This window comes from Megalobrama amblycephala, linkage group LG11, assembly GCF_018812025.1.
Source record: "Megalobrama amblycephala isolate DHTTF-2021 linkage group LG11, ASM1881202v1, whole genome shotgun sequence".
Lineage (NCBI taxonomy): Eukaryota > Metazoa > Chordata > Actinopteri > Cypriniformes > Xenocyprididae > Megalobrama > Megalobrama amblycephala.
Window position 1 is genome coordinate 8,427,943 of NC_063054.1, and position 16,203 is coordinate 8,444,145.

Sequence of the window (16,203 nt, forward strand, 5' to 3'; positions counted from 1 at the left end):
TCATGACCGTGTAATGACAGTAAACCCTCTCTTTGCATAAAACTTAACACATTAAACAGAAGTTCAAGAACAGTAGTCTTACTAATAAGGACCGTTTATAAATTTTACTGGTCAAATACCACACATTTAAGTACAGAAGAATTATGAAATATAAGAATATATGGTCTTTAACAAAATATAAACTGCACATTTCTACTTTTTTATGCCCTTGAAACTCCAAAGACTTCCATTGCAATTGTGTTTATTGAAACACTACTTTTAAGTAAAAAAATTGTGTTCTGTGGTTATTGACAGCATGTTCTAGAAGGAAGAATTGATTTTTCTTTTTGTGAACAATTTCGTCTTGAAAGAAATGTTTCCCCATCTCAACTGTGTGAATGTTTCTCTTATTTTGATCTCATAAGGTTTTTCTCCCTGGTTGTTTGTTTGAGCTCTGGTCAGTAGTGTAATTTGAGTACGAGTTTGGCGTTTGTTTGATTTTCATTGTTATGAATTGAGTTTGTGTGTGTGTGTGTGATCTGCAGAGGTGTTTAGATGGAAGTGTGATGCCTGAATGGCTGGACTTCACTCTCTTAAATGAGGTGTTAAGGAAATGGACAGACGTCTCCTGTTCGGTAGAGATTTTCTCCCGTTCTGCTTTCCCACAATAATATTTAGCTTGTGCCTGAGCTTTGTCTGACATTCACAAAGCGGCCATCTCTCTTCTTCTCTCACGCTCTTTCACTTTATACATTGATGGTAAAATTACATGCACTACTGTTCAAATATTTGGGGTGAGTAAGGGTTTTTGTTTTTGTTTTGTTTTTTAAAGAAATTAATACTTTTTATTAAGCAAGGATACATTAAATTGGTCATTCACATTGTTCCAAAAGATTTCTGTTTCAAATAAATGTTGTTCTTTTGAAATTTCTATTCATTAAAAAATCCTGACAACAAAATATATCTGGTTTCCACATATATTAACCAGCAATGGTTTTGATAATAATAAGAGATGTTGACATGTGACACTGCAGACTAGAATACTGAATGCTGAAAATTCAGCTTTGCCATCACAGGAATAAATTACATTTTAAATTGTCCAGCTATTTTAAATTGTACTAGTATTTCACAATATTACTGTTTCACTGTATTTTGGTCAAATTAATAAAATTTTTCCAACCCCAAACTGTTGAACAGTAGTGTACTACATATACACCGATCAGGCATAACATTATGAGCGCTGACAGGTAAAGTTAATAACACTGATTCTCTCTTCATCACGGCAACTTATAACGACTGTCAGCAGTTATACTTATCTGAAATACAGGAGGGGCCCACCAACTATTAACGTAACGCTGCTAAAAATATGTATTAATCTATTTCCCAGTGTATTGTCACAAACACCAAAGACAAGGCTTGTATTTCTACACCTTTATATAAATTGAATGTGAAAAAAATAAACAAATGAAGCAATGCACGTACATGAAAATAAGAATGAACTGAAATAAAACCAGTACAGTAAATCAAGAGAATATACTTGTAGATTGTCTATAAAGTAATGAGAAATAACAGGAAAAGTATGGCAATGACGATGGAAAACAAAGCTTATCTGATCAGTTCACAGTTGTAGATGAATGATTCTTTGGGTAAATCTAGAACCATCCCCAAACACGCTGAATAGTCAAGGTTCAGGATAATATCCATGTCCCATTGAAAATGAACCAAAAAAAAAAAACTTTCCCACAAAAAGTGAACCCTCCTCAAGTGCTCTTCAAAGCATCCAGCCAACATGGAAGCCCACAGTCAAATCCTTGTACTCAGGACATTTGATAATCCACAAAGTAATGTAGTGAACCATCCAATGGGGAGAAACACTTGATGTCCATATAAGTAGTGTCCTTGCAACTACTCATACAGATTAAAGACACAAAAATATAAAGGAACATTTAAAGAGTCCATCTACAAAAAGAAAAGAAATCTACCATTAGCTAAAGAAAACCTCACATAAATTATATACATCAAGTGAAAACAGATGTATGACACAAAGATAAACAAAACTTACATGATTGAACTGGAAACAAAGTTTCTCAATCAGGACTCAAATGAGTTTTGCTGGAGGTGCTAGGGTAAGCCCATGCTTCCCTCTTCCAAACAACCTGACTTCTTCTACACTCCCAACTGATTAAATACCTGGGGCTTTAACACTCTAGCACACCCTAGTGGTGAATACGATCAAAAATAGCCTGATAACAGGTAACACTGTTACAACCTGTTAGTGGGTGGGATATATTAGTAAGCAAGTGAACATTTTTTCCTCAAAGTTGATGTGTTAGAAGCAGGAAAAATGGGCAAGTGTAAGGATTTGAGTGAGTTTGACAAGGGCTAAATTGTGATGGCTAGACGACTGGGTCAGAGCATCTCCAAAACCGCAGCTCTTGTGGGGTGTTCCCGGTCTGCAGTGGTCAGTATCTTTTAAAAATGGTCCAAGGAAGGAACAGTGGTGAACTGGTGACAGGGTCATGGGCGGCCAAGGCTCATTGATGCATGTCGGGAGTGAAGGCTGGCCTGTGTGGTCCGATCCAACAGATGAGCTACTGTAGCTCAAATTGCTCAAGAAGTTAATTCTGGTACTGATAGAAAGGTGTCAGAATACACAGTGCATCACAGTTTGTTGTGTATGGGGCTGCATAGCTGCAGACCAGTCTGGGTGCCCATGCTGACCCCTGTCCACCGCCGAAAGCGCCAACAGTGGGCACGTGAACATCAGAACTGGCCACGGAGCAATGGAAGAAGGTGGCCTGGTCTGATGAACCACATTTTCTTTTACATCACGTGGATGGCCGGGTGCGTGTGTGTCGCCTACCTGGGGAACACATGGCACCAGGATGCACTATTTGAAGAAGGCAAGTGGGCGGAGGCAGTGTGATGCTTTGGGCAATGTTCTTCTGGGAAACCTTGGGTCCTGCCATCCATGTGGATGTTACTTTGACACGTACCACCTACCTAGGCATTGTTGCAGACCATGTACACCCTTTCATGGAAACCGTATTCCCTGGTGGCTGTGGCCTCTTTCAGCAGGATAATGCACCCTTCCACGAAGCAAAAATGGTTCAGGAATGGTTTGAGGAGCACAACAATGAGTTTGAGGTGTTGACTTGTCCTCCAAATTCCTCAGATCTCAATCCAATAGAGCATCTGTGGGATATGCTGAACAAACAAGTCCAATCCATGGAGGCTCCACCTCGCAACTTAAAGGACTTAAAGGATCTGCTGCTAACATCTTGGTGCAGATACCACAGCACACCTTCAGGGGTCTAGAGGAGTCCATGGCAGCAAAAGCGGGACCAACACAATATTAGGAAGTTGGTCATAATGTTATGCCTGATTGATGTGTTTAGGGGGTCCAAAAGTCTAAGCTTATCATTTGTTTATTGAATTATTTTTTTCATATTATTTTTTAATCTTAAAAATGATTTCCATTAGTCATGCTAATGTGTGTGGAATTCTTCTGTTTAGATGTAGATGTCTGGGGCTGTCAATCACTTGATGGACTCCGCCCACTGCACTTCCAATCCTCGCACTCAGTATCCACCCACACCACTGTGCAGTTAGATATGTTACCGATCTAATCATTATGTCATCATAAGTTCTTGTGGGAATCTGTCTGTTTTTAGTCAGTGTGGCTCTACAATATGTTTGGTCTACACTGAGTTGTTTGCATGTGTTGTTAGGCACAAGGCTGTAATATTTATCTTAACCCAGATTTTCGGAGAGATGAACAGTAATGATATTTTAAACAAAGCTTACAATGTTCTATTTCTCTGTCTGTTTTAAATCAGTCTGGAATCCGGGATTGATTTGTCTCTTTTATTTTCTCAAACTTTCATTTATCATTCCATCATCCACATCGGTGGCTTGTGTAGTGTTGTTTTTGATGATCATCACAGATGTGATGCACTGATGTAATGTCTGTATCGGACCGGTGCTTGTTTTCTGTCCCAAGCTTATATTCATAAGAACATGCTGTCACAAGCGCACTTTAATATCATCAATATTCACATTTTTCCAAACAGTGTGGCTATAGAGATCAGTTACATGCTGCCAATTTTTTCTCCAGAAGCTGCACATCTTTCTTCCTAATGCAGATACTTCCTGCACATAATGTTCCTCACTAATCCAAATATTTATTCAGTATGAAATAAGCACTCTCTGTAGACGGGCCAGAGAAAGACTGTCTGTCTACCTCCTGACTATAGACAGACAAGAACAAAGCACAAAAAAATAAAGATTTCTGATAGGAAAGGAGAAATAAGATGAAATATATGTACAGTTACGAAACAAAGAAAATTGTTGCTTGAAATAATAAACTTTTTTTGACCGATGGCCTTTTTGAAAATGAAAGACTTCAGGTTGCTATTTTGCTGTAAATGTTGTTCGAAAATGATTATTTACTTATTATTTTTTTTTTTGTGTATGTGTATTTGCAGGTATATATCTGTCTGATCTGACCTACATCGATTCGGCGTATCCTTCCACTGGCAGCATTCTTGAAAACGAACAGCGTTCCAACCTCATGAACAACATTCTGAGAATCATCTCAGACCTGCAGAGATCCTGTGAATATGGTGCGTATCGCATATGTGTGTTTGTTTTCTTTGGGGAAATGAACAGAAGTAAAGGCCTGTTCACACCAAGGACATAATTATAACAATAATGATAAAGATACAGTTCTAAAAATCATCCTAAATATAAAAGAATAGCGGAGTCCCACACCACAACGATAACAATAATGTCACAGAGAAACAATATTGTTGGAATCACTTTCAGAATGATTTTTTTCCAGCTGATGAACGATAAATACATTGACAGTCAATCAGAATCCATCCTGATTTGAGCTTGAGCATTTAAAGGGTTAGTTCACCCAAAAATGACATTTCTGTCATTAATTGCTCACCCTCATGTCATCCCAAATCTGTAAGATCTTCGTTCATCTTCAGAACACAAATGAAGATATTTTTGATAAAATACGATTTTTTTTATTTTCATCCCCCATAGAAAGCAACATAATTACCACAATCAAGGTCCAGAAAAGTAGTAAAGACATCATTAAAATAGTCCACGTGACTACAGTGGTTCAACCTTAATGTTATGAAGCGAAGAGAATACTTTTTGTGCGCAAAAACAAAACAAAAATAACAACTATTCAACAGTTTTGTCTCTCCCCTGTCAGTCTCCTACACTGATTACGTTGTATAAATGTAATTGACCCTTCGCCGGGAGTTTGATTGACAAGCGATCTAACCAATCATAATGCCGAATCCGCCATTTTGTCCGACAAAGCAGTCAGGAGTTAGAAGATTAACCTCGGTGGACTTGAACTTGAAAAATGGTGTGTATTTACGTCTTTCCACGTTTTAACACTCTGAGGTCTGAGGGTATCGCCGGCGATACCACCGCGTTTTTTTTCTTACCAGTGTGAAAGAGACTCAAAATACTCCGTTAATGTTGCACATATAATTAAGAGTTATACACCATTTTAATCTGTGGAATATCTTCTTTTATTTGTGTACACTCAGAGTAAAAACAAAATGTTGTGCTTTTTGTAAAATAAAGAAAACTAACATGATGCATGATCTCTCGTCTCCCTTTGAAGGAAGTCCAATCTGATAGTTCTCAGAAAATGAACTGTAACTTATGAATACTAATGACAAAAAAAATTAGACTTATGTCTAAAAAAACGTTGAAATGTCAGGTTTTAAATCGTGTAAGTCAAATCGAAAACAAACATTCTGTGTTTATGTAATCTGGATGAAAAGAGAGCCATGTCAGAAATCCGTGATTCAGCTCATTATCCGCTAATGCGGCCACGCCCACGGAGCCAGCGCTATTCAGACGCAAATTCTGAGTCAATACATGCATTCATTGTCTCAATCGTGTATTTATTGTCTTGAAAAGTGTTTTGAATAGCCATAGTTAGCGATCTCTGTCCTCTGTTAGTTCGGTTTGTTCCTGGATTGCCTATTCTTCTTTAGTGCTCAGGCATTTGTGGACTAAAGGTGTACAGAGCGCCCTCCGGCTGCAAGTATGAATTGAAAACACAGTATCCAGCACTCATAGTAATGACAATAAATCCTGAATAAATATTACTCCTCTGTATAGAAAATTGACAAACATATGAGAATCCATCAATATTTCTCCAAATGTGCATGCTTTTAAGCTAAAAGCCTATATGAAATGCCATAGAGGTAACATAATTGTTCAGACACTTTGCATCACAGAAATGCATTATATTTTAAAGAATATAATAGAATACCATTATTTTAAATTGTAATAATATTTCACAGTATTGCTGTTTTTTCTGTATGTTTGATTTACACCATGATGAGATTTGAATCATGATCACAGAGGGTTTTTTCACAGCTTACCTGACTGAAAGGCCTCATTAATATGCAAGTCATTTCAGGTCATTATTATGCGATTCTTTTGTCTTCTCAGGTGAGAATCACCCATTATACATGAGGATTCACGCCTCCACGCATACTGTGTTTCTTGACCAAAGATGTTTTAGAAAATTTAAATCTCTCTATTGTTTTATATGAACAAGCAGGCAGCATAATTTTTACCTCATTTTGAAGCAAAAACTCTAGTCTACAACCTCAAATACCCAGAAGTCTTGTGAACAAAGATTTAATATATATTTTTTGGCTTTATTTCAGTGACTTAAGTTTTTTGTTTTTTCAATAACCACGCATAAACATTATTCCTTCAAAAACACAAACATGTACATACATGTTCCTCACATATTATTGTAGCCTAGTTTGTGCTGAATACAGTGTAATGACACTTTTTCCATTAATATGTTTACGAACAAAAAAAAATAAAAAAGCACAAATGTCTGGGCATGTCAAAACTTCTCCAGGGTCCCAAAAATCCTCAGACCCCTGAGGGTTAAACAACATTCCTTCTTATGTTCATTCATTTTTATTTGATGCTATAAAGTAACTAGTAGGAAGAGATGATTGGTTCACAAGCTGCTTGAGCTGAGGCGCTACAGCAATCTGTCACGATACATTAAAGAGCCAAAAAACGTGTTTTATTGTTCGAATTTCTTTAAAAAAAAAATTACACAATTTGTAAGTCTTATCTGTCGACGTGTTGTCAGTGTCCTCTTTGCTCCACAATGTATTTTACACTGTGTGTGGGTGACAGCACCATGTCTTGTCGGACAAAGCAACAGTAACTAAGGGGGGCGTGTCTTTGTGAAGGGTCAATTCGCTCCAGCCTTTTCGAACTTTATCAATGATAATTTTATAGAATGTTCACAAGGTGTACGGAAGTGTAAGCACGTAATGCCATCTGCTGTTGAAAACTAATCTCATCAAGAGTCGTTTCGAGAGAAAATCGCGATACATACGGAAGTATCAGAATCGATCCAGAATCATCTCTAGATTCAGGATGCATCAATGTTTTGTCCCAGCCCTAGTAATTAATGACAAAAATTTCATTTTTAGGTGAACTAACCTTTTAAAGTGGCAGACGACAAAACTGCAGAATTTGCTTAGAATAAACAGAACGATATTGTGTGGATACTAATATAGTTATCGTTATTATTATCTTTATTATTAATGTTCTTGGTGTGAATGGGCCTTAACTGTGTGAATTCATTTTTCCCACTTTCTCAGATATCCCAGTATTGCCGCATGTCCAGAAGTATCTCAACTCTGTTCGCTACATTGAGGAGTTACAGAAGTTTGTGGAGGACGACAATTATAAGTGAGTAGGAACTGTGTTTAGATTACATTATATATTATACTTTTAGCTTAAGTTTTTAGTGATACTTATGTTTGTGTACGTATCAGGTTGTCCCTAAAGATTGAGCCACCAGCTACCAGCACACCTCGCACCACTGCCTCTAGAGAAGACCTCACAGGTGAGAAGCACTCGTATCCTACACTCACTGAAGTTTAAATGGATAGTTCACCTACTGTAAAAATAAAAATTCTGTCATTACTTACTCACCCTTGTGTCGTTCCAAACCCGTAAGACCTTTGTTCAGCTTCGGAACACAAATGAAGATCTTTTTGATGAAATCTGAGAGATTTCTGTCCCTCCGTTGACAGCTATGCAACTGACACTATGACGCTTCAAAAAGTTCATAAAGAGATCATAAAACTATAGTCCAAATTTTCTGAAGAGACTCACTTTATCTGAGTTGTTATCCTTACCAAATACAACCATGACGTGACGATATTTTGTCGGACATTTGGCTTCCATTTGTTAAATCATGCTGGGTTGCTCCGCCCACAATGAAATCTCATTGGTTTAGATTTGCTCTCTCCAAATCTGTGTTAAGCATCTTTATCATCTCATGCTGTTGTTAATGATTAGCATGTTTGCTATTTTTGACAGAAACATCTGCGTCACCGCTATGTGGTCGTCGTGGTAATGTTGCCGAGGGTGCCCTGCCTAAAGTCCCGCCAACGCCCCCCTCACCCCGGAACCTCATCACCTACGGACACAGGAAGTGCCACAGCCTTGGCTACAAGTGCGTTTGCTTCATATGCTTCATATGCTCCATTCATTCATTGTGGCCTAGTTCATTCGGTGCACTTTACCTGTGTTCAAATATCTTTAGTAGTTCTTTGTTTATAGATGAGTTGAAGCCATGTACAATTATATTGAGCAAAATAAAAATTAGACTTTGATGGAACTACAAATTGTCGGTAACACTTCATTTTAGGGTCTTTTAACTAGTTGCTTATTAGCATGCATATTAATAGGATATTGGCTATTTATTAGTACTTATTATTACTTATTAGTATACTTATTTATTAGTACTTATTACACTCCTGATATTACTTATATCAGGAGTGTGAGCTATTGTATGAGCAAATAATTTACAGTGGGTACGGAAAGTATTCAGACCCACTTAAATTTTTCACTCTTTGTTATATTGCAGCCATTTGCTAAAATCATTTAAGTTCATTTTTTTTCCTCATTAATGTACATACAGCACCCCATATTGACAGAAAAACACAGAATTGTTGCCATTTTTTTAAGAAAATTTTAAAAAAGAAAAACTGAAATGTCACATGGTCCTAAGTATTCAGACCCTTTGCTCAGTATTTAGTAGAAGCACCCTTTTGATCTAATACAGCCATGAGTCTTTTTGGGAAAGATGCAACAAGTTTTTCACACCTGGATTTGGGGATCCTCTGCCATTCCTCCTTGCAGATCCTCTCCAGTTCTGTCAGGTTGGATGGTAAACGTTGGTGGACAGCCATTTTTAGGTCTCTCCAGAGATGCTCAATTGGGTTTAAGTCAGGGCTCTGGCTGGGCCATTCAAGAACAGTCACGGAGTTGTTGTGAAGCCACTCCTTCGTTATTTTAGCTGTGTTCTTAGGGTCATTGTCTTGTTGGAAGGTAAACCTTCGGCCCAGTCTGAGGTCCTGAGCACTCTGGAGAAGGTTTTTGTCCAGGATATCCCTGTACTTGGCTGCATTCATCCTGTCATCCTGTCCCTGCAGCTGAAAAACACCCCCACAGCATGATGCTGCCACCACCATGCTTCACTGTTGGGACTGTATTGGACAGGGGATGAGCAGTGCCTGTTTTTCTCCACACATACCGCTTAGAATTAAGGCCAAAAAGTTCTATCTTGGTCTCATCAGACCAGAGAATCTTATTTCTCACCATCTTGGAGTCCTTCAGGTGTTTTTTAACTCCATGTGGGCTTTCATGTGTCTTGCACTGAGGAGAGGCTTCCGTCGGGCCATTCTGCCATAAAGCCCCAACTGGTGGAGGGCTGCAGTGATGGTTGACTTTCTACAACTTTCTCCCATCTCCTGACTGCATCTCTGGAGCTCAGCCACAGTGATCTTTGGGTTCTTCTTTACCTCTCTCACCAAGGCTCTTCTCCCCCGATAGCTCAGTTTGGCCGGACGGCCAGCTCTAGGAAGGGTTCTGGTCATCCCAAACGTCTTCCATTTAAGGATTATGGAGGCCACTGCACTCTTAGGAACCTTAAGTGCAGCAGAATTTTTTTTGTAACCTTGGCCAGATCTGTGCCTTGCCACAATTCTGTCTCTGAGCTCTTCAGGCAGTTCCTTTGATCTCATGATTCTCATTTGCTCTGACATGCACTGTGAGCTGTAAGGTCTTATATAGACAGGTGTGTGGCTTTCCTAATCAAGTCCAATCAGTATAATCAAACACAGCTGGACTGAAATGAAGGTGTAGAACCATCTCAAGGATGATCAGAAGAAATGGACAGCACCTGAGTTAAATATATGAGTGTCACAGCAAAGGGTCTGAATACTTAGGACTAGGGGTGTGACGAGATCTCGTGGCACGAGATCTCGCGAGACTAAACTGTGACGAGATTTCTCGTCGAGGCGAAAAGTAGTCTCGTGATGTTGCCATGACAGAGTGTTAGGATGATTAGGAAAGAATATGCCACCGCTACGTTTACATTATGCCTCCACTGTCGTTTTGCTTTGTATTTAAATAAAAAAAAACATTTAATTCAGTTGGATAACGGTCGCCGCCGCTCCATATTTACAGAGTACGCGCAACCGTTTAAAAGTGAAAGTAAACGCGCGTGCGCATTCAAACGTGATTTCAATACCCCGCATTTTGAAAGCGGCTCACTGATGAATACAGATATCTCTCAGTATGAAAGCTATTTTAGGCTGGGCAGTGTAGTTGTAACCATCTCTCAGCTCTGTATCAAATAAAATTTGGTCTTATTTGATCTTTGAATATTGAGAGAGTGCGATTATGGTTGCACTTATTGTAAAGTGTTACCATAAAAATGAATAACAGTTGTATTTACTAGTACAAACAATAAGGTTTCATTTGTTAACATTAGTTAATGCACTGTGAACTATCATGAACTAACAATGAATGACTATTTTTATCAACAAAGATTAATAAATACTGTAGCAAATATATTGCTTGTTGTTAGTTGATGTTGGTTAATACATTAATGTTAATAAATGAGACCTTATTGTAAAGTGTTACCATTTTTATTTATACTGTTTTTATTTCTGTGATCAGATTGTGGAGAGGAGTTCAGTTAGGAGGTCAAAAGCTGTAGAAGCTCATAATTCATGTACAGTAAGATCTGAAGAGAAGCCAGTCAGTTGAGTTAGTGGCAAAACCTTTTACATTACTTGAGTATTGTTGTCTTTTACTGCATATGATAATTCAGTCTCAGAAAGTAGAACTGAAATGACATTCATTACAAAATGATTAGTTAAAACATTTCAAATACACCTGCAGAATATTTTTTCTAGTCATGTATTTCGCCATCTTGTCTCGTCTCATGAACTCAATCTCGAGTCTCGTCTCGTCTCGTGAGATACTGGTCTCATCACACCCCTACTTAGGACCATGTGACATTTCAGTTTTTCTTTTTTTTAATTTTCTAAAAAAAGGCAACAATTCTGTGTTTTTCTGTCAATATGGGGTGCTGTGTGTACATTAATGAGGGAAAAAAATGAACTTAAATGATTTTAGCAAATGGCTGCAATATAACAAAGAGTGAAAAATTTAAGTGGGTCTGAATACTTTCCGTACCAACTGTATATGAAAACATCCCACATTTTTTGTTGTTTTGTTTACAACTTTGATTTGTTTTATTTATTTTTATTTTTTTGTAATACTCTAGTAATAATAATTTTATACATTAAATAAACATCAAATTTAAAGAGAAAAAAGTATATAAATTATGTTTTTCTTGAGTTACATTTTTAAGGAATGTTGCATAATTTTGTGATTGTTTGTTTTTAAGGTAATTTTGAAGGTAGTTTTACATAAAATAGTTTTAAATTAATATCAATTCAGCAGATTGTCAAAATGGACATTGTTGATTTTAAATTGTATGATTTTATTTGTTAGTCAAAAAGGTCAAGACCTAAAGTAGAACAAGCCAAAATCATATTCATGTATCATATTATTGATATTAAGTGCCATATATTTTCAGTGTTTTGTCTGACACCTTATCAGCAGTACAGTATGGCATTGAGTAAATTTACTTCTGTCCCTCACAGCCTCATTTTCATTCAACCTATATCTCATGCCTTCCGCTTCACTGCTTTACTAGCTTTGTTTCTAGCTTGGTACACTTTGTAGAAACTGCTCTGAAGCATAAAGCAGAAATTCCCAGAAGTAGGATCTGCCTTATACTGCCGTGCAGTTTCTACATGTGATATTCTTCTGGTTTCTGTTGAGTAAGAAAACTCGATCTTTAACTCTTTCCTGCAGTTTTATCCACAAAACAAACACGGTGGAGTTTAAAAGCGCAACATTTCCCAACGCCGGATCCAGACATCTGCTGGACGACAGCGTGCTGGAAAGTCACACACCCACACGAGGGCAGGCGGAGAGCTCAACGCTGTCTAGCGGCATTTCACTGGGTATAACTCACAAACATACACAGAAAGCTATTGAATCATGGGCAATGCTTCTTTTTTATCAATATATGTCATGATCTTGTCATTTCAGGAAGCAGTGAAGGCTCGGAGCTCAGTGAGGAGATGTCTTGGCCTGCCTTTGAGAGGTGAGTCCTCTAAAACATGCAAGCAGTCAAAGAAAATTACATGTGCACATACATGACCACATGCGTGGGTATATGTGGACACAGCATGTCTTCATGGAACATGCTGGAATCCCCTCAGTCTCTTCCAAGCCCTTTTGCACATGGAATGTTTCTTCATCATCATCATTATCATCATAAACTTAACACAATCACTTTTAAAGTTGTTGCTTATTGGTTTATTATTTGGAATGAATTAACAGTCTTGAGTGTGACATAAACCTGCTTTAAGACTTATAGTTTCCCATATTTGAACAGCATGTGAATATAAAAGACCTTTGCATTATAAAATGTGCTTTGTGGCACAAGAGTGTGTTCTGCATCCCTCAGCTGCCTGTGCTTTCCTTCAACCCCAAATGATCATCATATTCCCTCATTAGAGCTCTACCTCTATTGTAGCTAATGAGAGAAATTTCCTGTAACAGGAACAGAGTATGAGAGAGTCATTTGTGACGGTCGCTACCTGCCATTATGCATCAGGTGTACACAGAGATCCTAGCTGTACCCTAAATGCATGTCGAAGACCCCTTTGTCTCCTTCTATGTTCTAAAAAAGACAGTCTGGTTTTATATTAGCAAATAGGAAGTTAAAGGATTAGTCCACTTTTAAATACACTTTTCCTGATAAATTTACTCACCCCCATGTCATCCAAGATGTTCATGTCTTTCTCTCTTTAGTCGAAAAGAAATTAAGGTTTTTGAGGAAAACATTCCATTCCAGAAGCCCTTGAAGCTGCACTGAAACGGTAATTTTGACCTTCAATCTGTTGGTAGCCATTGAAATCCACTGTAAGGAGAAAAATCCTGGAATGTTTTCCTCAAAAACCTTCATTTCTTTTCGACTGACGAAAGAAAGACATAAACATCTTGGATGACATGGGGGTGAGTAAATTTATCAGGAAAAGTGTATTTAAAAGTGGACTAATACTTTAATTACATTAACACGTTCTCTGCATTATGAAAACTGGTCAAACGAGAAACTTCTCACAAAAAATTAAAACAGTGAAATTCCAAGTAGTAATTCCACATTACTTTCATGTTTTTCTATTCAAACAACAGCAAATTCAGCAACCATAATCGCAAACAACATATGTGAGATTCATGTTTAGATTTATTACAGTTCATCACTGATCGTAGATTTAGTCGCAGCAAACATCACAAGCGGGTCGTGACGAAAGACAGATTGACTGAATGACATTTTCATTTAAGCAGAATATCTCATTGGAGATCGCTGAATTCCAGCTTACTTTGTCGGTGTTGCCAGGTTTTCACAACAAATCCTGCCCAATCGCGTTTCAGGGGGTTCCCCCGGTAAAATTCCGGGCGGTAAAATTCACATTTTTGGCAGGGTTTGCCTGGTAAAATCCACATTCCAGGGGCTAAATATCATATTTGGGGTCGCGGACTTGGCAACACTGATCGGCAGCGCTTCCGCAGTGTAGAGAGAGCGTGTTTATGTGGTTGCCAGATTGCAAAGAATAAAGGATCAGTTCCCCCAAAAATGAAAATTCAGTCATTAACTACTCATCTCATGTCGTTCCACACCCGTAAAAGCTTCGTTCATCTTCGGAGCACAAATTAAGATATTTTTGAAGAACAAAGGTCTAACGGATGTGGAACAACATGAGGGTGAGTAATTAATGAAAGAATTCTCATTTTTGGGTGAAGTAACCCTTTAAGTAAAACACTGGGTAGAAAATTAACAGAAAAGCTCTGATTAGGGGATTCAAATTCTTGACATCTGGCAACCGCAAGCATGAACACTTATAGAGGTCTGTACAACAATGTGTAGATTTTTTTTTCCTCGACAAAAATAAAGAGATTTTATTTTTTATTTACATATTAGTCTTGTCTTTTTTTTTGTCAACGCTATTTCATGTTGATATAGTCACAGTTATCGTTTAATGACCTTGGTGTTGTCTAGTCATCGCCTCGTCTTGGTCATGGAAATAAAGCTCGTTGACGAACATTTCATCATAGTTTTTGTTAACGGTTATTTCTAGGTATCACATTGGTTATTGAAAAACCCATATCGGTTGACCACTAATGCAAATCTGCAAAACAGTTTGCCTAGACATGTTAGCCAGAATCTTTAGACCATAGAAGGAGACTCAGAAGAGTCCAGGCTACAGAGCTCTAGCACAGCCTGTACTGTGTGTTGTGTGTGAGGGCCGTGACTGACCACTGCCCCGCTATGACTGACACTCTACAGGACTCGATTCTACCACTCTCTGGGCCCAGTCAGCAGAGTGGGCCGCATCTCCTGCAGAGGAGCGCTCAGGCCCAGCAGGTAACTCAACAACCCTCCGACCCCCACCTGGGTTCTCTCTCTATCTGACTTACCCTGAAAACCTGAGGAAACTATCACTGTCACAGTGTTTAGTGTGTGTGTTCTTGCTGTGGAATCAGGTGATGGGCTTTTTCTAAATCACGCGTGTGATGTTGACTCTACGCAGTCGTGGCTTATTGCTGCTAATCAAAACCCGCAAAAGCCACTGAAGCATCTCTTCTGATTGCTCCTGCTTTCTGTTCTCCAAACACACACATGCCTCTTCTCACCTTTGCTTCAATAGCGGCGCTTGCTGCAATGTTATAAAGAAGTGAATCATCGGGAAAAAATAGTCCTTTGTACATCCTGGTATTAAGTGTTTTCAGTGATCCGTTCACAAGTGGTCAGCAAGACCCATTACCATTTAAAGGTTGGTCTTAAAGGGTTAACTCCCCCAAAAAATAAAATTATCCCATTATTTACTCACCCTCAAACCATCCTTGCTGTAAATGACTTTCTTTCAGCTAAATACAATTCGAGTTGTATTAAAAAAAAATCACAGCTCTTCCGAGCTTTATAATGGTAGCGAATGGGGCGTGAGATTTTGAAGCGCAGAAAAGCACATCCATCCATCATAAAAGTAATCCATACGGCTCCAGGGGCTTTTTGAAAGAAAAAATATCCATATTTACATCTTTATAAACTGTAATCACTAACTTCCAGTAACGTCCATCCGCGAGTTCACGGGAGAGTCGAGTTCTGGTGGAATTTGACCTCTGACCTGATGTAGGATGTATGGTAAAGGCGTAGAGTAAGCTCAGGTGAGATTTGACCAACGCGGAAGCGCAGAGAATAGAGCATAACAAATTGCTGGTCACAAGTTAGAAGTCTAAAATGAGAAGTTTTCCAGAAAAATGTTGTAGGATTTTGATATAAGAGGAGAGGTGCTACGACATACGTCAGGTCAGAGGTCACCCTTCAGCCAGAACTTGTCTCTCTCGGTATTGTTTAACAGTCATGTCTAATGTGTTATTAGATAGAACTGTTATACAAAGAAAGTAAACAGTATATGAAGACGTATTAGCATTTGCCATGTGGTTGATGCCCAATGTCGCACACTGAGCAGAAATACTTAATTATGTTTCGCTTGGTCCCCTCAAAGTCGTATTGCATTTTCTCCTTAGCCTAAAGGTTGAGAAGTCCATCTATCACTGTTTTCCGTATTCGTAGAGTTAGTTCATGGAGTAAATATATAGGCTATTATCTGTGTGTGTACATGGCTGTTTTTAAAAAGGCACCGGCTATTTGCACTAAGTGCAAATAGTGATAGATGCTATTTACACTAAGTGAAAATAGTG

The 16,203-nt window shown here is 38.3% G+C and overlaps 1 protein-coding gene across 4 annotated transcripts in view; it reads left to right on the forward strand.

Moving 5' to 3' along the window:
* The window catches only part of ralgps2 (Ral GEF with PH domain and SH3 binding motif 2), a 178,574-nt gene that overhangs the window by 140,995 nt on the left and 21,376 nt on the right, over nucleotides 1-16,203 (forward strand). The window contains exons 10-16 of one of the 4 annotated variants that reach the window (XM_048208550.1): nucleotides 4,467-4,604; nucleotides 7,662-7,752; nucleotides 7,839-7,909; nucleotides 8,389-8,524; nucleotides 12,247-12,398; nucleotides 12,487-12,541; nucleotides 14,789-14,866. In XM_048208550.1, the coding sequence (XP_048064507.1) occupies nucleotides 4,467-4,604; nucleotides 7,662-7,752; nucleotides 7,839-7,909; nucleotides 8,389-8,524; nucleotides 12,247-12,398; nucleotides 12,487-12,541; nucleotides 14,789-14,866 (721 nt within the window). Of the gene's footprint in view, nucleotides 1-4,466; nucleotides 4,605-7,661; nucleotides 7,753-7,838; nucleotides 7,912-8,384; nucleotides 8,525-12,246; nucleotides 12,399-12,486; nucleotides 12,542-14,788; nucleotides 14,867-16,203 lie in introns of all 4 variants that reach the window. The other 3 variants (XM_048208548.1, XM_048208551.1, XM_048208552.1) reach the window with 3 other exon arrangements.